The sequence below is a fragment of the Vitis vinifera genome, chromosome 3 (genome assembly GCF_030704535.1).
Source record: "Vitis vinifera cultivar Pinot Noir 40024 chromosome 3, ASM3070453v1".
In the NCBI taxonomy this organism is placed as follows: domain Eukaryota; kingdom Viridiplantae; phylum Streptophyta; class Magnoliopsida; order Vitales; family Vitaceae; genus Vitis; species Vitis vinifera.
The window spans coordinates 383,869-405,753 of NC_081807.1; the positions used below are offsets into that span (position 1 = coordinate 383,869).

At 37.0% G+C, this 21,885-nt stretch overlaps 2 protein-coding genes across 2 annotated transcripts; one reads left to right on the plus strand and one right to left on the minus strand.

The window, feature by feature from the left end:
* Positions 1-729: 729 nt before the first annotated feature.
* LOC100243481 (uncharacterized) lies at positions 730-4,361 on the plus strand. The gene is made up of 3 exons (XM_002265850.4): positions 730-1,363; positions 3,556-3,762; positions 3,848-4,361. The coding sequence occupies exons 1-3, from the start codon at positions 785-787 to the stop codon at positions 3,923-3,925; spliced, it is 864 nt and encodes a 287-aa protein (XP_002265886.1). The 5' UTR covers positions 730-784; the 3' UTR covers positions 3,926-4,361.
* A 67-nt stretch (positions 4,362-4,428) lies between these two features.
* On the minus strand, positions 4,429-21,126 carry LOC100243426 (protein DETOXIFICATION 46, chloroplastic). The gene is made up of 14 exons (XM_010649375.3): positions 20,522-21,126; positions 19,974-20,068; positions 16,572-16,680; positions 16,315-16,370; positions 14,107-14,162; positions 13,801-13,939; positions 13,518-13,655; positions 13,370-13,438; positions 13,181-13,291; positions 12,815-12,943; positions 5,898-5,975; positions 5,166-5,237; positions 4,987-5,049; positions 4,429-4,908 (listed from the first exon to the last, which is right to left on the minus strand). Exons 1-14 carry the CDS (start codon positions 20,985-20,987, stop codon positions 4,807-4,809), a joined length of 1,683 nt encoding a protein of 560 aa, XP_010647677.1. The 5' UTR covers positions 20,988-21,126; the 3' UTR covers positions 4,429-4,806.
* Positions 21,127-21,885: the final 759 nt, after the last annotated feature.

The following is a 21,885-nucleotide window of genomic DNA, read 5'->3' on the forward strand; positions in this document are numbered from 1 at the left end:
AATTTCTTATTTTATTAATCTTAAATCACTTCTTACAATAAAAAAAATTATTAATTGATATTATTAACATATAAAATGGTCATTTTAGAAAATAATTATTTGAGTTATAAAAAAATGTATGTATTTTAAAATATTTTTAAATGAGTGAAGATTAATATGATTTATAAAAATTTAGATTTTTTTATTTTATTTTTTATTTTTTTATGTTTTTAAAAATTAGTGAGTCAAAATCCATATTTTTTATTAGAATTTTATCAATATAATATTTTTTAATATTAAATAAAATAAAATATAATTAAAATTATATAATTTTAATTTATTTAAATTTCAAGAAAAAACTTAAAATTAATTTAAATAAATATATAAAAATAAATTTTGAATTTTAAATTTATTTATTTTATATATATTTTTATTTTGCCTATTAATACCATATAAATTGATTCCGTTCATAAGATTTATTTTTTTAAAGGATTTTAGGTAACAACATTTTAGATAAGAATCTTTGAAAATTCTCTAAAAACTAAATTTTATAGTTACTAATCAACGAAATTTGAAAGAAGTGATTGGTTAGTGTATTTACGAACCCATTAAAAATTTCAAGAATAGTAGAATAAATATAATTTATTTTATTTATATGCGTGCAAATCCTCAAAATAAAATTCAATAAAATTAATTTAATATTATAATAATTTATGAATATACATAAAAAAGAAAGAAAGATCTTCTGATTTATCTTATATTCTGTTGCAAGAATACTGAAGTGAGTTCGCAGTTCCTCACAAAAATGGCGGCATCATCTTTATCATCTACTCATCTGCTCCACCACCTTCTCCGCCGTCCGCCGCCGTCACCCCTTGTATCCTCTTCCGTCTTCTCCTTCTTCTGCGTCTCCCCTACCACCACCGCCACTGCCGCCGCCGCCGCGGCCACTTTCTCTCCCCTTCGCACCACCCTCTTCTCCTTCCACTCCTCCGCTCGCCCTCTCTTCCTCTGCAACTCACTCTCTTCCTCCTCTGTCGCATTTCCTCAAACACCTTCTCCCCAATCCATCGAACCACATTCCATTCCCCAAGAACAATTGCTAAACGACCTTGCGGAAGAAGAAGAGAGCGGTGGCGAAATTGTGGAAGAAGAAGAGAGCGGTGGTGAAATTGCGAAGCAAGAGGAACTGTACGAATCTGAGGAAACCGTGAAGGAGACTTCGCGTCCGGTTAATTTGACGATAAAGGAGAAAAAAGAGCTGGCGTCGTATGCTCACAGCTTGGGGAAAAAGCTCAAGTGCCAATTGGTGGGGAAACAGGGTGTTACTGCTTCTGTGGCTTCTGCATTCATCGAGAACCTTGAATCCAACGAGCTTCTTAAGGTAATTAGCTGATCAATTTGGATGATCATGTGAGTTGCTTGATTAGTCATATGTGTTGGTGTTTGCTTGCTGAGAAACTTGAGGAGGAGAAAGGAATAATGAATTTTTTTTTATCAGTATGAAGTATGGTCTGTGCTGTTTTGGTGTTAGGTTAAGTACATATTTTTTAAATAAAAAAATGTTTTTCTTAGATCCCAAATAATGAGAATTGAAGAGGTAAAATTTGGTTCAGTTTCTTTTTCCTGGATGTTCTCAGTAACCAAACGAACGGCTAGTTGATGCTTGAAGTGGTAATGTTTGCAGGAAGCAACATTTCATGCTAGAAGAATGAGAACATTGTTTCAGTTATAAGAAATTGAACTGCTGTTGCATTTTTCTCTCATTGTTTGTTTATCAGTTGCAATGATCTTAATGAACACTTGCATTTCAAAATTTTCCTTTCTTCTAAAGATTTCTGCAACTATTAGGGTTTTTTTTTAATTCAAGAAAAGCGGGATTAGTTGGAACTTGGAAGTTCCTTTAAATGGATTCATCCTAAAATAGTAGGAGGACACATTCAATAATGTTTAAGGCTTGATCAAGAAGTATTATCCATCTCAGATTGCAATTGCTTTGGGCCATGGAGGCTAGTTCTTGGGATTGGTTTTGCAGGGTGGTGGGATTTCAGGCCATGGTTTGAACCAGCACTGAACTTTTGCTTTAGGCTATGTTTGGTTCCTAGAAAATGTGAGGGAAAATGCAAGGGAAAGAATATAAAAAAGAAAATTGGAAGGAAAGAAAAAGTGAAGGAAAATAAAAAATAGATTTAAAATCAATAAATCATTTTATATGCTAGTTCAAACTCATTTAACTTATTTTTCCTTTTTTATATAAAGATTAAATAATTTAAAACTATATAAATTTCTAATTAATTTTAATTATATTTGATTTTTTTTTTTTCATATTTTTCATGTTGAAATCAAACCTAAGAAAATCATTTTCCTAAGCATTTTTTTTCTTTCCTTATTATTTTTTGGGAACCAAACATAGCCATATAAAATTTATATTTAACTTTTGAGTGTTGATGGTTGGTAAATCTTGAAAATTCCCTTTAAAATCTAGCTTTACCCTGGAATAGAAGAGGCGTTTTGTGTTTAGATCCTGCCTTCAGCTGCTGAGAAACCAGTCACCAACCCACATCCCTAGCCTGAAAAAGGGGCTGGTCGGAGAATTGTGAAATTAGACCAAGTGATTTAAACCTTGGTTGAAAAAGAGTTATCAGGCATATATATATTCAGAAGACTGAACTGTGAAATTCCCAAGCAGTAATAATGGGGTTTAGTGATTTTCTAACAAAGAAAACTGCTTGCTGAGCAACATAGAGAAGAGAACTTCTTGTTTCAAAGACCAAGACCAATGCCTACTGTCAGGGGAGGTTATAGAACTGCTATCTCTATGTCAATCATTTTTCTGTGAATAGTTTGTTTGATTAAGAATGGATAGTGATATGGCTGCTTTTTGGAGCTGATCGATACCTACTTAGCGAATCATGGATCAATAGATAAGAGAAGATCGTAGTTGAAGGGATGAAAACATCATTTGTTACATAATATGTTGAAGGGCTAAAAACATCATGTTATATAATACATGTGTGTGTGTGTGTGAGAGAGAGAGAGATAGACTTGAACAAACTTTTAAAACATGGTCAATGTTCTTAATCTTGCTTTTAAATCATAGCCCCTTGCTTGATGATGCCTCCTCAAAACGCGTATGAAAAAAAAAAGAAAAAAGAAAGGACTCTATTCCTTAACCATAAGAATTGGCCAAAAAATTCAAAAACCCTGCCTTGCTCAGCTGGTTTAAATATTTTTGCACCCTTTTGTTTATTGAAATCCCCAAATGAGCTATAGAATTTTGTTTGTAAGATTTCTATGTTGTTGGTTTTAGGTTTTCAGGTGCTGCAGAAGCGCTTGTAGGAGACCTTTTCTCTTCTAAGATGTTGGGATGTTAGTTCTAACACAGCGTGGTTCTCTTTCTTTTGAGCTGTTTATGTCTGAATAAGGCCATTGCACATATTTGTCTCTTAGCTAATCAATCATTTTGATTACGCATCCCCTATCATCCTTTTTAGTACCGGTCTCCTGCTCCTGGTAAAGAAATGAAACAGTTTGCTGTGATGAGCTAACTGATTTCTGGCTTAAACTTTGGCACAGATTAAAATACATGGCACCTGTCCAGGGGAGCTACCTGATGTGGTGAAGCAATTGGAGGAATCAACTGGTTCAGTTGTTGTTGGCCAGATTGGTCGGTCGGTCATTCTTTACAGGCCAAGTGTCACCAAGTTGAAAGCAGAGGAGAAGAGGAAACAAGCTCGGAGAGTTTATGTTAGAAAAGGAGCCATTTTCAAACCCAAATTGCCGGTAAACCATGTTCAGGACATAGAGTGACAATTTATTTTTTGCAATACACACTTTATTTCCTGTTACTGAATCTCTTGTATGTTAGGGAAAATTGCTGGAGGGACAATCACCAAGGGTGCCTGGACGTGGTCGACGAGGAAGCAGCAGATTTCGAGACACATAATTGTTCAGCAGTTTTTTCTTTTTCCGGAGCTGCTGCAAGAGCAGGTAAGATTCTTCTATTTCTCCTCTTGCACTGCCTGTAAACAGCCTTCTCTTTCTCAAGGCTACATGTTTGAGGAAACAACATCGATTCCCTAGAATCAATCAAGTGCTACAAAACCAAGATGGGAAGAAGGCAATGATGCAGCTAGAGTTAGTTCTCATATTTTGATGTTGTCAGTTGTACTTGGACGGTATTTTTCTGTTTCCATCAGTAGGGAGTTGAGGAAGTGAGGAGAGGATATCTTCTCCAAGATGAAAACTAGTTGCAAGTGCGTTCTTGAGCTCGAGTCTTGATTTTTAGATCTAGTATCTCTCTGATTGTCTCTCTGAGCATTTACCCAAACAATTGTAATTTTTTTATAATCTATCAGACTAATATCGTCCCATTTTGCCTCTGTTGTTGCAATGTTCTGATAAAAAAAAAAAAAAAAAAGGGAATTGATCTAAATGCGAACTAGAAAGTGTAAATCAACTGTGTATGTTGATCATTAATCAATTTTGTGTGAATAGGAGTATCTTGGAAAACAGCCCCTCAAATAAATGGCCGAGTATTTTCCTAGCAATGAATTCATGTATGGGTACACTTTCTTGTTGAATGGTAATGTATAAAGACATCGCCTAAGGACAACAGAAAATTACAACAATCAGTATCATACCCCGTTTGAGGCTTCACGGAATAATGACAACAGGGTCTTTGGCAGCTTGGAAAAAGCAGGTGCCCATTTCTTGGTAGTGATGGTTCTGGGTATATAACTAGTAGTCCAGAAGCATGAAAATTTGTACTTCAGCAACACCTTAGGGCGCCGATTGGTTTCAAGTACATTGATGAGGATCCAGTAACTATACAGCTTTGAGCTTCCCAAGATCAGACTGGTTTAAATCTTCTGAGTAAAGTATGCCATTTGGAGAAAAAAGTCGCTGGAGGGCGAGAAAAAATCGTGCCTGAAGGAAAGTTTCAGGATTCAGACTAGCTCAAAGAAGAAAATGTCTGTATGTATGAGTGTGGAATGTTATTTTTACCCATTGGAATGCTACGAGGCCAAACCAGCAGCCTGACAATCCATATCCTCTACTGTACACAAACTGGTAGCATAAACAGTATTCGGTAACAGTTAATGCGTGAAAACAGAAATAGATTTATCCATTGGTATAGAAGGCAAAAAAAATGAAATCAAAGAACAAAGAAGTAGAACTCATACCAATAGTAAAAGACCACCTAAAGAAAAGCATCCACTCATTGATAAACTAATGAATCTAAGCTCCCGTCCAGCCTGCACAAGTAAACAGATACCCTGATGCTAGAATGCAAGATTTTCTACTGTGGAGCAAAATGGAAGGAACTATGAACAATTGGCAAAGCAAGTTGGCTAGAAAATGTATTAACCACAAATTATGCCCTTATTTTGATGGAGAGCCAAGAATCAGAGTTCAGGCTACTTAAGAAGTACATAAAAATCAGACTATATAAATGATCATTCTTTGACCATGATAGGCTGTGTGGATTGGATTAACTCAAAATAAGGAGAGAAAATTTGTCTTTTTTTTTTCTTTTATTGTCCTCTTGCTTGCCTGTTTTGATGAAAATGTGTACATCATGTGCTATCTATTTATATTCTCTTATTGCCTATCCCCAAAAAAAAAAGAAAAAAGAAACTACATAAAAAATCATATATGGATGGATTTCAACTTAATTTTGAGCCAGCAATTCAAAGGAACTTGTGTAGATATATGGTCAGGGATTCCATCTCTTAAAACACAATTAATCATGCAATAAATATCTCATTAGGAATAACAGATTGAATTTTTGGGCTATACCAACCATGTAATTCTCAAATCAAGTTCTACCAAACTTCTGTTCCATTAGAAGACATTGAAGAAGTGACTAATGATAAACATATGAAAAGTCACTATTAAATCTAAAACATACATACCAGCAAAGTTCCCTCCAGACTGTGAGTAGAGGGTGTCACAACTAATGCAAGAAAGTATGGAATCAACACCTTGTGCATCTGCATATATACAGTATAACATAATAAATACTCAGATAACAAAATGCGCCCTGGCTTGGGTAGCAGGGTGATAAAAAATGGTTGGAGTTAGGTAGAGGTTAGGTTTGGGGGCTGCACATCCTTATGTTTTGTATGCATAAAGACAAAAGGAATCTTGGGTCAAAATGCTCCTTTAACCAGACAGAAAGTAAGTTATAGGTGAAATTATTGTTCAAAACGCAGTCTAAAGTAAGTTATAAGCAATCTGATTGACAAAAGGAATCTAGGGTGAAATTATTGTTCAAAGTAGCCCCCTTTTAATTTTTATTTTTAAATTAGTTTGAAACCATGTTTTCAAAATGTGGCTTCTATACAAATTAGAAAGAGTGGTTTTGAAAACAAAGTTTCTAAATGTGTACTAAAACCGCAGTCTGAAGTTGCAGTCTCAAAACGCAGCTTCTAACAAATTAAATAAAATAAATAAAACATAAGTTATATGGCAAAAAAAAAAAAAGACACTTTGGACTTTTATTTCAAAAGTGGCCCACAATGTATATTTTAATGACCAACAAGACCATTTTGAACCCAAACTCAAGAAATTTGGTAAGAAGTATGAAAATATTTTCATTGTTTGTAAATTTTGGAACAAGTGTGTTTTCACACACTCATTTGAAAAAAAAAAGGCAAAATAGGAACTTTCTAAAAATAATCAAGTTTCATGCACTCATTGGGATGGTCAAAGGTAGTACCTATATTATTAAAGGGTAGTACCTGGGATGGTCAAAGTAGTACCTATATTATTAAAAGGTAATATTTGAATGATCAAAGGTAATATCTTTTATAAGGAAAAGTGCATAAAAGCCTAATTATTTTTAGATAGATATATGAAATTTGGATTTTATAAACTCAAGTTCCTATTTTGTGGTTTTTTTTTGCCAAATAAATGTGGAAACACACTTTTCCCTATAATTTTCTTTGGCACCTGCACAAGAACAAACAACTATGGATAAAACAATGGTGGTCCATTTTGCATCTTTTATGGGCTTGTTTTCTTGAAACTTTAGAAAAAAGAAAGAACATAATGTGGCATCTAAATACAATGATAGAATAGCAAGTGGAGTAGGCTTTAAACTAAATATCACGACAAGATTAAATAATGACACCTCAATATATTGGACCATAAGAGTATGAAGAATTTCTGAACTCCTTTATTGATAATGAATCGGTACACACCATACACATATATATACACAAATGACTGAATAAGAAACAATCAATCTAGCTTAATTCTCTCCTAAAATTAGGAAACTAAATCATAAGGAAATATCCTAAATGATCTCTCCTTTTTTATTCCTAAATTAAAGTCCTAACTTTGGCATTATTTCAACACTCCCCCTCAAGCTGGAGAATATATATCATATAATCCCAGCTTGCAAGTTAAGTCTTCGAAGTTAGGCCTAGGTAAAGCTTTGGTGAGGATGTCTGCGGTTTGGTGCTTGGTAGGAACATAGTTTAATTTGACCGTCTCACTAGTCACCTTCTCTGTGATAAAGTGTCTGTCAATCTCAACATGCTTGGTCCTGTCATGATGCACGGGGTTCTTTGCTATGCTTATAGCTGCCTGATTATCACACATCATCAGAATTGGAGATGAACTCGTTTGTCCCAGTTCACTAAGAATCCTTTTTATCCAAATCCCTTCACAGATTCCCTGTGCAAGAGCTCTGTACTCAGCTTCTGCACTACTTCTGGCTACAACTGATTGCTTCTTACTCCTCCAGGTAACAAGATTTCCCCAGACAAAAGAACAATATCCGGAAGTGGACCGCCTGTCAATGATGTTTCCTGCCCAATCCGCATCTGAGTATACTTCAGTGTCACGGTTCTCTGTCTTTCTGAAGAATAGGCCTTTCCCTGGTGTCATTTTTAAATATCTAAGAATCCTGTAGACTGCTTCCATGTGTTCCTCAGTGGGGCTGTGCATGAATTGACTTACAGCACTCACTGCAAAGCCAATATCTGGCCGAGTGTGTGAGAGATAAATCAAGCGCCCGACAAGCCGCTGATATCTCCCCCTGTCTACCGGTGTACTTTCTTTCTCGATACCAAGTTTCTTCTGACTATCCATAGGAGTATCAATTGGTTTGCATCCAAGCATACCGGTCTCCTTAAGAAGATCGAGTATGTATTTTCTTTGAGAGACTACGATTCCTTTCCTTGATCTAGCCACTTCCATACCAAGGAAATATTTCAAATTTCCAAGGTCTTTAACTTCAAACTCTTCTGACAAATACTTCTTCAAATTCTGTAACTCCCCCATATCATTTCCAGATAGAATAATATCATCGACATAGACTATCAATATGGCCAATTTCCCGGCATGAGATTTCTTGACAAATAGAGTATGATCAGCCTGACCTTGCTTGTAGCCCAGCTTCAGGACTGCTTTTGTGAATCTATCAAACCAGGCTCGAGGAGATTGTTTAAGGCCGTACAATGATTTTTGGAGTTTGCAAACCTGATTCTTTGCCATACTTTCTTCGAAACCAGGTGGTATTTCCATGTAGACTTCCTCTTCTAGGTCCCCATTTAGAAACGCATTTTTTATGTCCAGTTGTTGCAAGCACCAATCTTGATTGACAGCCAATGAGAGAAGGATCCTGATAGTGTTCAGTTTTGCAACAGGAGCAAAAGTCTCCTGATAGTCTATTCCATAGGATTGTGTAAACCCTCTAGCTACCAAACGAGCCTTGAATCTTTCGACTGATCCATCTGCTTTGTATTTTATGGTGAAAATCCACTTGCACCCCACAGGCCTCTTCCCAACCGGCAAATCTGTGATAGTCCACGTCCCATTCTTCTCAAGTGCATCAATCTCATCTTGTACTGCCTTCTTCCATTCTGAAATTTTTAATGCCTCTTGTATTGTGTTGGGAACCTGAGTATCATCAAGAGAAGTAGCAAATGCTCTGTAAGATGGTGATAACCCTTCATACGTAACATAATTCCCAATTGGATGATCTGTACATCTCCTAACACCCTTCCTCAATGCAATTGGCAAAGTAGAATCATCAATGCTGGGAATTAACACCTCTCCAGCCCTATCCTCACCTATGTTCTCTTCAGGAAGACTTGAATTGGAGTCAATATATTGGCCACATGTTGACTGTGATCCGTGCTCTAATTCCTGTCTTTTCCTCCTCCTGATGTAAACTTGTAAGTTCTCATTAGCAAGTTGTGGGGCTATAGGTTGAATAGGCATGGGAGACTGGATGGTCACGGGAGAAGAAACATTTGTGTGCTGGGCTGGCTGAACTGATGGCGGCATGGGTGTGGACAACTCAGTGGGCGCGAATTGGGAAGGATTTGGTGACTCTGAGTGAAAAGAAGGTACACCATCAAGAAAAGACTCCCAAACTTGATGTTCATTCATGCTCTCCCCCTGAACATGAGATTTGGGATAGAAGAAGACATGTTCAAAGAAAGAGACGTCCATGGTGGTGTAAAATCTTTTGTTGGTTGGAGAATAGCATTTGTACCCTTTTTGGGTTGGAGAATACCCTAGAAAAATGCACTTATTTGCTCGAGGAGCAAATTTGCTACGATTTTGAGGATACACATGAACGAATGCCGTACAACCAAATACTTTGAGTGGTAAATCAGAAGAGGCGGCATGGGTGTGAGGAAACTGTTTTAAGAAAAGTTGACGTGGGGATTGAAAGGTAAGCACTCTGGATGGCATACGGTTAATCAAATAGGTAGCTGTGAGAATAGCTTCCCCCCAGAAATAGTTTGGAACATTAGAGGAAAACATAAGGCACCGGGCAACCTCCAAGAGATGTCTATTCTTGCGTTCGGCCACCCCATTTTGTTGTGGGGTGTCAACGCAAGAACTTATGTGGATAATGCCATGATTTTGAAGATAAGTACTGAGACTACTAGTAAAGTATTCCTTTGCATTATCTGACTTGAGGACTTGTATTTTGGAATTGAATTGATTTTGAACCATACGATTGAAGGTTTGAAAAATGTGCCCGACCTCTGACTTTTCTTTCATAAGGAAAACCCATGTTACCCGAGTATGATCATCAACGAATGTCACAAACCATCGAGTGCCAGAAATATTTTTTATCCGGGAGGGACCCCACACATCACTATGTACTAGAGAGAAAACAGTCGAAGGTTTGTATGGGATTTGAGGATATACTGTTCGAGTATGCTTTGCAAACTGACAAATTTCACAGTGATAAGATGCTGGATTTTTATTGATAAATAATCTGGGAAACAATTTTGCAAGGTAAACAAAGCTAGGATGACCAAGGCGATAGTGTAACAATATAATCTCACTATCTTTATTGACCTTAGAATTTGACACAGAATTGAAAGACTCTGACATACTCTGAGACTGTACGCAACTTGCTTGAGAGACTTGGTTGGAGAATTGGCCACATGAAAGGAGGTAGAGCCCGGAACACAGTTCAGCACTGCCAATCATCTTCCCCGATTTCAAGTCCTGAAAAACACACAAGTTTGGATAGAATTTAGTAACACATTGGAGATCATGAGCCAATTTGCTAATGGACAAAAGATTGCAATCCAAGTTTGGTACATGGAGGACAGAGTCAAGATATAAGTCTTTAGTAAGTTTTATAGAACCTGTCCCGGCAATTTTTGACTTTGAACCATCAGCAATATGGACGGATGAATGACCATTACTTGGCTTGTAATTTTGAAGAATGGCAGCATCTCCTGTCATGTGATCAGAAGCACCTGTGTCTACTATCCACGGCCTCATTCCTCCTCGATTAGCAGTGAAGGCTACACCGGTAGTACTGCCACTGCCAACTTGGCTTAATAATTTCTGTAGCATCTCCATCTGCTCTTTGTTGAATGGACTCGGCTCGGGAACAGAGGTGCTCTCAGAGTTGGCAGCCACGTGTGCTCTGCCATCTCTGTCAAACCGTGGCTTTGGTTTCCAATCAGCAGGTTTGCCATGAAGTTTCCAGCAAGTCTCCTTATAATGGCCTGGTTTCTTACAATAATCACACCAAGGCCTATCCCGTTTCTGACGATCTCCACCACTACTATTAAATGACCGAGCCGCAAGGGCAGAGGCATCCAATGTTGGGGCAGGTTGCTCTTTTGATCCCATCATCACTTTCTTTCTACTTTCTTCACGTCTAACCTCTGAAAAAGCCTCCCTGAGACTTGGCAGGGGTTTAATGCCCATGATTCGGCCTCTAACATCATCCAATTCCCTGTTTAGTCCTAGGAAGAACTTGAACAGTCTCTTTTGTTCCACAATTTGCCTGTATGTTGCTGCATCATCCGAACATTTCCATGAGTGAGTCTCAAATAAGTCAAGTTGCTGCCAATACCTTGTGAGTGTGTTGTAATACTGAGTAACTGACTGCTCTCCTTGGCGGAAGTCATGTAGAGCTGATTCAACCTGAAACAGTTCTGAAGTATTTTCAGAACTTGAGTAAGTTTCTTTGGCTGCATCCCATATGTCCTTTGCAGTCCCAAACAGCAAGAAATTTTCGCCTATGTCATTGTTCATGGAATTGATAAGCCATGACATGATCATGCTGTTTTCAATCTTCCACTTCCTGAAACCCGGTTCTGTAGTTTCTGGCATGACTGCTTCTCTAGTGAGGTACTCATCCTTTCCTTTACCGCAAATGAACAGCAACACAGATTGTGACCACTGTAAATAGTTATGGCCATTTAATTTGTGTCCTGTGATGAGAATAGGAGAGGAATCATTGCCACCAAGGTTTGGAATTTCAGATCTGCCCCCTGATTCTGGTGACGTGACGCTGGATACTTGTGATGATGCCATTCCGTATTTTGTCATGGACCGGAAAGGTAGAAGAACACTTTTCAAGGCACGTGCAGGGACTGGAGTTGAGAAAAAATAGCCGAAGGACGCCGGAAAATCTGATCAGAGGGCCCGCGGAAGCAAAATAACCCCAAAAGAGGCACGTGCAGGGCTCGGATTGCACAAACAGGTAGGAAGGGTGGCTGGTCGGCGTCAGGCGAGCCTGGAGGAGGAAGCGCGTCGCCGGAAAGTGGCTCACGCGCCCTCACGCGCCGGCGCGTGAGATGCAGTCGCCGGCCGGAAAAACGCGCGTGGGCGGCGCGTGGATGGGTTTCTGGTTCCGGTGCTTTGGGACAAATTGGAGATCTCCTCCAGGCGCTCCTTGCGGTGTAGAAAAAAACCGTCGCCGGAAAGTTCGCCGGAAAAATTCGCCGGAAAAGTTCGCCGGAAAAGTTGCCGGCGGTGAGTGTTTTCTGACGACTATTCGACTGACTGGAAAGTGTTTTCTCCCTTGGCTCTGAGAACAGGGACTGATGGCCGGAATGAGAGAGAGAGAGAGAGATGATCGGATTGAGATATGGCCAGAAAGATTTGGCCGGAATGAGTGATGGCCTGAATAAGAGGTGGCCAGAAGGGATTAGGGTTTCAGAAAACTGGCTCTGATACCATGAAGAATTTCTGAACTCCTTTATTGATAATGAATCGGTACACACCATACACATATATATACACAAATGACTGAATAAGAAACAATCAATCTAGCTTAATTCTCTCCTAAAATTAGGAAACTAAATCATAAGGAAATATCCTAAATGATCTCTCCTTTTTTATTCCTAAATTAAAGTCCTAACTTTGGCATTATTTCAACAATTCATAATCCTTATGCATCATAGCTTTGGTTCAAAGCCACAAAATTCAAAACTCAAAAGTAATTGGTAATTCTCATAACATAGCAGCATAATTCATATGGTTTCACTTTTTAATTATTGCATATTGCCAATTATAATGACAAAGGGGGAGAGGAGGGGACAGAGCTAACCTCATGTATGACCTCACCATCATGTGTAAAAATATTAGGGAATAGCCATGGAATAGCTATCGCAATTGTTCCGAGTGTCAATCCAACTAAAGCTCCCATAATCAAAAGTGACTTCAGCAGCATTCGGGCCTGTTTAATTTGGCAAACAGAAAGCCATTTAGAGATTTCCACAAGGAATTTTTACTCAGTAATAATGCTTATGTGCAACATCCATTAATGTCCTGAAAAAAAAAAGAAAATTAAATAACTTATGTATCCCAACAGAATAGATAAAATTTCTTGGAGGCTAACAGTTACAGGGGCAAGTGATTGAGTGAACACTTTGGAGTGGTTGCAGCATCAATAGAAAATGAATAAATTCCTAACCTTCGCCAGATTTCGATTGACTCCATATATCAACTCAGGCATGAATGATTGTGCGGTTTGTGAGAGAGGCTCACCCCAAACTGTACACATGCTGTACAATTGACTCATGACCTAAGTGAAAGGTAAGCCATAATGTAATTCAGCAATCCCTTATAGTTAAAACAAAATATTAGATGAAGTAAAACTAACCTGATGAGCAGCAAGAGTGTGTGTGCCCATAGATGTAGCAAAATATATAAGGAAAGAGTAGAAAGCCACCTAAACAACAAAATGTTACACATCACAACAATCGCTTTGAAACAGATATAGCTAGAGAACCAAGTAAAATATAGCAAACCTTTGACATCATTGTTACAAACACTGGAGCAGCAAGCCCCAATATCTGCACAAATTCATCAAGTGATGGAACAGAGAAGGCGAAAGCATTATATCCTTTCTTGTTCAGAGCTTCAATCATCATATAACCAGCAATGACCTGGATTTGTACTGTAAGTGACATTACAAAAGGAAAAAAAAAAAAGAACATCTATACCCATTTGGCGCATCAAAGAGAATGTTCATTCAGCATTATATCAAAACTAAACTAAATATTATATAATTAAAATGTTCATTCTGCATACTTGTGACACCATCGTTGCCCATGCTGCACCAGCAATACCATAGCCTAAGAAACTGCAAAGGACAATATCACCGATGCCATTTATAGCACTGGCAACTGCCAAAGCCTTCAAAGGTCCCCATGAATCTTTCATGCCAAGACTAGCCACCAGAAGGAAAACACCATAATAACAAGTCAAAAGAAAGAGAAAAATTCCTCATTATTTAATCAATTTAACAATAAGAAATCAGTGTTAAAGATAGCTTCCTGTTAGGTGTAAGTCAAATTAAAATCAAGTAAAACAAAACAGATATAGTATTATTTGTACCTTGCACTTTGAGCAACCCATCCAACAAGAACTGCTGGCCATGCTAAGCCCCGAATCTACAAACAGAAAAGATTCTCTTCAATTAATATTTCAATAAGACAAAATAAAGATGGGGAAAAGGCCATAGCAACCAATTAGGTAAAAGGAAAATGTCACAACAACCAAGGTTTTTTTTTTGATGAATAAAGAGAAATATATTAAGAAAAAAGAAGTGCTTCCTAATATATTAAGAAAAAAGAGGCACTTCAAGGAAGCACCCCAGCGTATACAGGAGGTATACATCACAACAACCAAGGTTTTTGTTCTACTACTGTTCACAAAATTAAATTAAGCAGAAAAACATGTCATATAAATTATTATGCAGCTAACAAAATTGTTTGGAATAAAATATCATAACATAAATTCAAAATAAAACTATCATCTTATGGTTAGAAAATGTGTTTTACATAAGATGATTTATGTATTAGACTAGAGTTCAAAGCAAAAGATGATTTATGTATCTCAGTTATCATCGCTCAAATTGCAGTTAGAAGGGATCAGTAGTACGTTTATTTTGCTTAGGCCCATATCTAATTAGGAGATTCAAGCTTATCAAATGCCTGATTATCATTTCTTTGAAAGACTTGTTTCTGAAGTTCTTCACCAGCTCAATTTGTCGTTCAGCCATCATACACTTCTAAACCAACAACATCAACTCAACTCCTCACTGACACCACCACATCACTTGCTGTCACTGAATACATCCAAGACATCTCAAATGATATCCTTAATTTCATTGCTTACTACACCTATGCTTCTCTTAATTGTAGTCACTTCTTATATCTCAACATTGTTTGATCTTTAGCCTCATTTATCTAATCATTTCATTTCTTGTACACTCACTTCATTCAATGGAAAAAGAAAAAGAAAATAATAATGATTAGCAAATTGTTGGAAGAAGCATAATTTAAAGCTTGATTCTGCCTGATTGTAAGCTTGATTGAGGGGAAGCATATTCTGATTTTGATTATATTTCATTTTTTTTCTTACTTTGCATTTTAGCATTCCTTGTTTTTAGTTCCTGCTTTTGGATAGTTTTCTTTTGTAAGTTATTAACTAGGTTGTATACTTAGAATTAGCACACTACTATAAATAGGATAGTCTCCCTTAGTTATGCAATTTTTCATTATTCAAAGAATATTTCAAATTCAGATTTTGTACATGGTATCAGAGCACTAGGGTTCTTAGGTTAAGGTTTTTCTGGCCTCTATCACCTTGGTGATCTATTTTTCAGCCTTCATTGCCGAGTGTTTTTCCTTGGTCATTATCACCATTTATCACCTTGGTCTTTTATTCACCATGTCTATTTATTGCTTGAAGTCCTTTTGGTCTAGTCATGAAAACTCGGCATTGACTGCAACCAAGTATAACAGTAATCAGTCCAATTAACCACCAAAATCTGGTGGTGGAAAACAAGGGGAAAAGGACTCTGGATGGTGTGATTATTGCAAGAAATTAAGGCACACTTAAGACCCATGCTGGAAACTTCATGGCATACCTTTTGGGATTAAGAAAGAAGAATATAAGGGAGATAGATCTGATCATCTCATTAACTAGGCCTAAATAGAACTCTGAAGCAAAACCTCAACAAAGTCCTAGTCCAGGCAACCATGAATGGTAAGCCTTAAACATGAACCAAAGGGCACAAAAGTTTGATCTGATTTGTGCCTAAAAACCCAACCCAATTCTATGTAACCAAGATATCTTGAGCCAAAAACAACGGTAAGATTAGGCCCAATTCAAGCCGTATCCCTGCATCCTGTAACAATCAAAGTTTGAAGTGACAAGGGATGTTGCCACCCCCAAATAGTTGGGATAATATACTGTGGTTGATCAGTTTAAGCCAACTCAGAGGTGTCAGCCATCCAAATGATAAATATGAAAAAATTGCCAGAGAAATTCAGTAACGGAAGTTCTGTTCACTAACACCTCCATGGATGAACTAGAGGTTTACCATATATGGCTGTTCCCAAATGCACATAGCCTACCAAATGATTAGAATCAGAAAAGTGGCAATCAATGAGAAATTCAGGAATTACCCTACTTGATGTCATTATCTCTCTTTTCCAAATAGATTATATCGGTTATCAGTAACAAAGAAGTAAGCCCAGAAAACTATAGGAATAGACGGGCAATTATGCAAGCAAAAAGGGTTTGTGGAAAGTGCACCTGAACATATACATTTGCCGCAGGTACAATATGAGCATTCTTTGGCCCCGTAAAAACTGGAAAAAGCAAAATTAGCATTTATCAGTCACCAGATGCCCTCTGATGGTCTTTTTCCATCATTGATTATTTTTCAAAATACGAAAAAATTTAAACACTTTTATATTTCCTCATATTTTAAACAACGACCTCATAAAAGTAATGAAGCAGTACATAAGCCCAGACTGAAAATAATTCAATCCTGAAAGAGTCCTGATTACCAGTTAGTGCCCATGCACCCAGGAATTTTGTAAAAAGGAGCATCAGCACACCACAGGTAAACCCAACAAAGAGCAAGGTAGATATCTGATGTTGCACTTCATTTTTATCCTGCATTCATGCTATTTGATTATTCAAATGCTGCATCTTAGGGCATAGGACATTCAATATTAACTTGTTATGTAAATGAACATATCATCATAAACTTGTAATTCTCTAAACTGCAATTGAAGAAAAACGGAAATAAAAACCAAGAAGAAGAAAAGCAGGTATAAAATCAACAAAGCAAACCCCATATTAGAACATCTTGTAATAAAAGTAATAAAAGAAAAAAAAATGATGTGCTAGGGTGTGGAATCTCCAGAATACATGCCTACAAAAATGCACCAGTAGATCAGAGCTCACAAATTTTGGGCAGTGGTAACTGTTTTTCGTATGAGCTGTAACAGAAGACTAAAGTAAACTGTGTCCTATTTAGAGAAATGGCTAGGAGAGAATTGGCAGTAACTTCAGGAAAAATTGGATTCAAAATGGCCCAGACCAATATTCAACCTACAACTGGCTCACAGCCCCAACTATTGCTCATGTTTTCCTGCAGTCTAGTTCAGTCTGTCCATCAGCTTAGGCTAAGGCCATGACTAGGCAGGCTAGCAGGCTACAAGTTGGGAAGAGCCAGCCCCCAGTAGATTGCTACCTGGCCTCAAGACAAAAAATTCATAGTCCCATCAAAAGCAGGAATCACACCTAAACTCTGAGAGCCAAAATCTGGGTTTGCACAGCCCAGCTGGCTGTGAGCCCACCAAGTCAAGGGGAGTGGGAGCTAAATATCAAAAGCATTAGGAAATCCATGGGAAAGAATTAGAATATAACTCAAGTTCAGAATGAGAACTTAGAATGTCCTTTATCTCGTTTTTTATTTTTTATTTTTTTTTATGGATAAAGGAAACGTATATTAAAAAGAGTAACGCCAAAAAAACACCCCAAATTACACAGGGAGTATACAACAAATGCCTAAAAGTGCCACCAAAAAACAAAGGGGGACAATAGAAAATGACACCCCTCAACAAGATCTCATCCAATCCACAAAATCTACAATAAAAGAAGGGCTAAGAGTTATAAACAATTTGGACCACGCCCAAAGATTACAAAGAAGAAAAAGTTTAATCCTTTGTATAGAATGCTCTTCGTTATTAAATGCCCTACTATTTCTTTCCTTCCAAATTGTCCAAAGAAGATACAGAGGAGCATCCCGCTACACCATTTTCCTTTTTCTACCAAGGACCCGTGCCAACTTAAAAGCGTCTCTCCTACTGGTGAGGGAAACACCCATGACACACCAAAAAGTGATAACAAAAGATGTTATAAAACCCTTGTCTTGTGATAGTGAATAAGAATGTGATCAACCGATTCTTCCTCTATGCGACAAAGAAAACAGTTATTTGCCAAAGACCACCCTCTCCTCTAAATGTGATTCAAAGTTAAAACTTTATTCTAAGTAGCTTCCCATGCAAAGAAACCCACCTTGGGTGGCACCCAAGAATTCAAAATTATACTTGATGGGAAAGCAGCTTGACTTCCCAACTCTAAGGCCTTGTAAAGGGCTATAACAGAAAAAATTTCATTCTTTGCCCTTGTCCACAACAACTTATCCTCCTCATCCTTGCTCACCCCCCCATTCTTGCAACCTCAAAAGGAAACGCTCCACAATATTCAACTCCCAATCATTAAGCCGCCTAGAGAAGCAGGGTGCCCAGCAACCTCCATCAGCTGATGAGTTCAAACATGCTCCACCCAAGCCTCCTTGAGAGTAGTTCAACTAAAGAGGGGAAAGAAATGTTTAGCGATTCATCTTTGCACCACTTTTTTTTCCAAATAAAACAACTCTTCAACTCCAAATGTCTCAATCCTTCCTAATGGCTTTCTAAAATCCTACCCCATACCCTTCTCTCACTTTGTGGGATCGCCACCTTCCTTCTCTTCCCCATATTTTTTGTTGATAACTTTTTGCCAAAAGGCCCCCCTTTCCTTCGTAAAAAGCTAACTTCATTTGCAAAGCAAGGCTCTATTGAGGGGCAAAAGATTCCTAACCCCTAAACCACCCTTTCTTTTGTCTGAGTAAACAATAACACTCCTTGCTAAATGTGGTTTCCACTCTGGGGCCCCTCCTTCCCAAAGAAAGTCCTTTTGGATTTGCTCCAGCCTCAACCTAACTATCATTGGGATGCAAAACAGAGACATTAAAATAGATAGGCATGCTAGAAGAGTGCTCCGGATTAGGATAAGTCTCCCACCTTTGAAAATGTATTGTTTTTTCTACAATGCTAGTCTTTTGCGAAATATCTTCTCCGCACCATCCCAAATTGAGACAGACTTAAAAGGAGATAGTGAGAAGGGGGGGCACCGACCTAGAAACAAACTCTTGAACCAACTCTGTTGCATTCTCCACACTCCCTACTAGAATTAGTTTGCTTTTTTCCAAATGATCTCTCTCCAACTGAAAAAGCTAAACCTAACAAGAGTTATGAAAGAGGATATCATAACTTCTCAACTATCTCTCCATCTTCACATATTTCCACTGAAAGAACTAGGAGAAGAGTCTGCATCAAAATTTTGGCAGTTATTGATGCCATTGAGATCTTCTTTGATAAGAAGGGATCGCCTATCACATATGGGAGAGACCTCGAGCAGCTCAGCCTTTCTTAAACTGTAAAAGCATTTCTGATGTAGAACAGTAAGAGGAAAAGAATAAAGGGAAGAGAAATAGAAGTAGAAGACAGAGATTCCAAATAAATTACAAATATCATCAATAGAAAAAAGTTCAAAGTATTTAACATCATTGATCTTACATATAGAAAAACAATCCTAACTCAAAAAATAATTTTAATAATTCTAACTTTAATAAAACCTTATCACTAAAGACTAATAAGTTAATAACCCTCAAACAAATAATAAATAACAAAATCTATCACTTCCTAAATTTACCCCTAACATAAGTGTGCAACTTAACATCTTTATCTCCATCCATTTCCATAGGATGTGAACATATGACTGAATGATGGCTCCTATTTGGCAATTTCCTTTAATAGGAAATTTTCAAATGCTATGTAAAAGGCAAAAAGCCATTTAAATTCTTGGGGATGTCCATACACGCCTTAAATCTCTGGGCATCATCAAGAAACATTTAAAACAATGTAATACTTGCTATCCATAAATATAGAGAGTGTTGTTCAGATTCTTCTAAACACACAAAATTAAAGCCCATCAAATATATATGCCCAAAATATACGCCAACAAACAACAATAATATCAATAAGGAATCTACTTCTCTAGAAATCCACAACTAATATTACATCAATAATAACACAAAAAAACAATAAGACCTTCCAATCACTCAATAAACTAACCTGTCGAGCAAGTGAAGTCGCAACCATATTGGAAGTAGCAATAGAAAGGAACATGAAAACATAACTCATATAATCACATACAACTGTGCCTGGGCCTGCCAATCAAAAACCTCAAAGTAATATCTACTGCTCCAACTAAAGAAAGTCTGGCTTCAAAATTGATAAAGAAAAATGCATGCCTTTGGCTGCACAGAATGGATTTTTCTTAACACTCCATTTCTATGGAATTCTAAAAGCTTGGTTTGTATTGGAATTATTTTTGTGCATCTGGCGTCAATATTTTTATCCAATTCCAGTTCCAAATCCTTCTGTATATAAAGCAAACAAAAATTGGCTTATGCACTGGGCATTCAATTTCAGTTCCAACCAATTAAAAAATAATTTTATTTGGAATTCGAATTCATGCTTTTTCAGCCAAATTGTTTTGAACTCAATTCCACTTCCAAATCCGTCCCGAAGGACCAAACAATAAGATTCAAATGAAGGTCTCCAATTCCATGCAACCAAGCATCAAATTAGGGATTAAAAAACTTCCAAATTAAAATTACCCAAAGCAGCAAGCTCAACCGAGCTTCCCTGACCAATAACAGCTGTATCAATAAGACTCATCAAAGGTCCACATATCCACAGACCCGTGGCAGGCCCCGTAAACATCATGATCTCCTTCATCTGTTCCCATATACTCTGATTCACCCCGAACTCTTGTTTTCCCACTCCAACAACCTCCACCTCCACCTCATCCTCTTCCAACAATGAAACCGAACCGACATTTTCCTCATTTCCAGCCACAAATTCAACTCCGTCTCCAACAACTTCACTGGAACCAATACAACCAATTGCAAACCGACTACCACGATTCATCACCGAAGAAATTCGTAAACTTTGCAAAGAGAGAGAGGTGTGAGAGTGAGCTTTCAGGCATTGATTGAAGAAGAATGGAGGTGGAGAGAATCGTCTGAGGCTAGGGTTTTGGAGGTGGATTTGGGAAGGACGAGCTAGGGTTTTGAACTGCATTTTTGCTGATAATTCAGAGACCTGAAGAACAGAGGAAGATTGAGAGGTTGTCTGAGGCCTCAATTCAAAAGCAGCCACAGGAAAGGATTTTGGCGGCTGGGGTTAGGCTGCGTCTTCTATTTAATAACGGCCACAAACTTCTTCCCGTAAATGCAACATCCAATAATTTAGGAAGTGAAAAAGCAAAAATTATTAGCATTTTCCCTCTTCAGTTATTAAATTAGAAAAAAAAAACCAGCTAAATTATATATATATATATATATATATATATTAGTGCTTTGACAGTGATTTGAAAACGTGTTCATAATATTTATAACAATTAAAAATATTTATCTTTTAAGTATTAAAAATACTAAAAATACTTCTTAAAATAACTATTAGACATGTTTTAAGAGTCAATTTACAGTGATTGTAGAAACCACTTTTAATATTTTTAATACTTAAAAATTTTTATTCAGGTATTAGAAATGCTAAAAAGGTTTTATAGAATTATTTTCAAACGCATTATTAAAAATGCTTCTTAAAATTATTATCAAACAAACTCTAAATGCAACGATCAGATTTATAAAATTTCTTACATCCAACCTATAATACAAAAATCTTTTTTATTTTTTTTGGTTGTATCTATCATAAAGGATTGTTCGAATAAATGGCATCATATATAATTTATGTTTAATGATGTTATTCTATATCTCATATTTCATATTTAATTTTATTATTTTATATTTTGATCTTACTTATTTGGATTCATTCAAATTTTATCATGTTTTGAATGATTTAAATTAAATGTTTTTGTAGGTACCAATTGTGGTATCCTACACTTCTTCAAATACTTATTAGAAATAATAAAATTGCATTTATTTAATATCCTAAATTACTTGGAATTTTTTAAATGATT

Excerpts from the sequence above, each read along its gene's own strand:
- LOC100243481 (XM_002265850.4), top strand. The coding sequence starts at position 785 with ATGGCGGCATCATCTTTATCATCTACTCATCTGCTCCACCACCTTCTC. Across the intron at positions 1,364-3,555 it reads AATCCAACGAGCTTCTTAAG|ATTAAAATACATGGCACCTG; the intron begins GTAATTAGCTGA and ends ACTTTGGCACAG. Across the intron at positions 3,763-3,847 it reads TTTTCAAACCCAAATTGCCG|GGAAAATTGCTGGAGGGACA; the intron begins GTAAACCATGTT and ends CTTGTATGTTAG.
- LOC100243426 (XM_010649375.3), bottom strand. The coding sequence starts at position 20,987 with ATGCAGTTCAAAACCCTAGCTCGTCCTTCCCAAATCCACCTCCAAAAC. Across the intron at positions 16,681-19,973 it reads CGACTTCACTTGCTCGACAG|GATAAAAATGAAGTGCAACA; the intron begins GTTAGTTTATTG and ends GCATGAATGCAG. Across the intron at positions 5,976-12,814 it reads ATGGTGAGGTCATACATGAG|ATGCACAAGGTGTTGATTCC; the intron begins GTTAGCTCTGTC and ends GTATATATGCAG.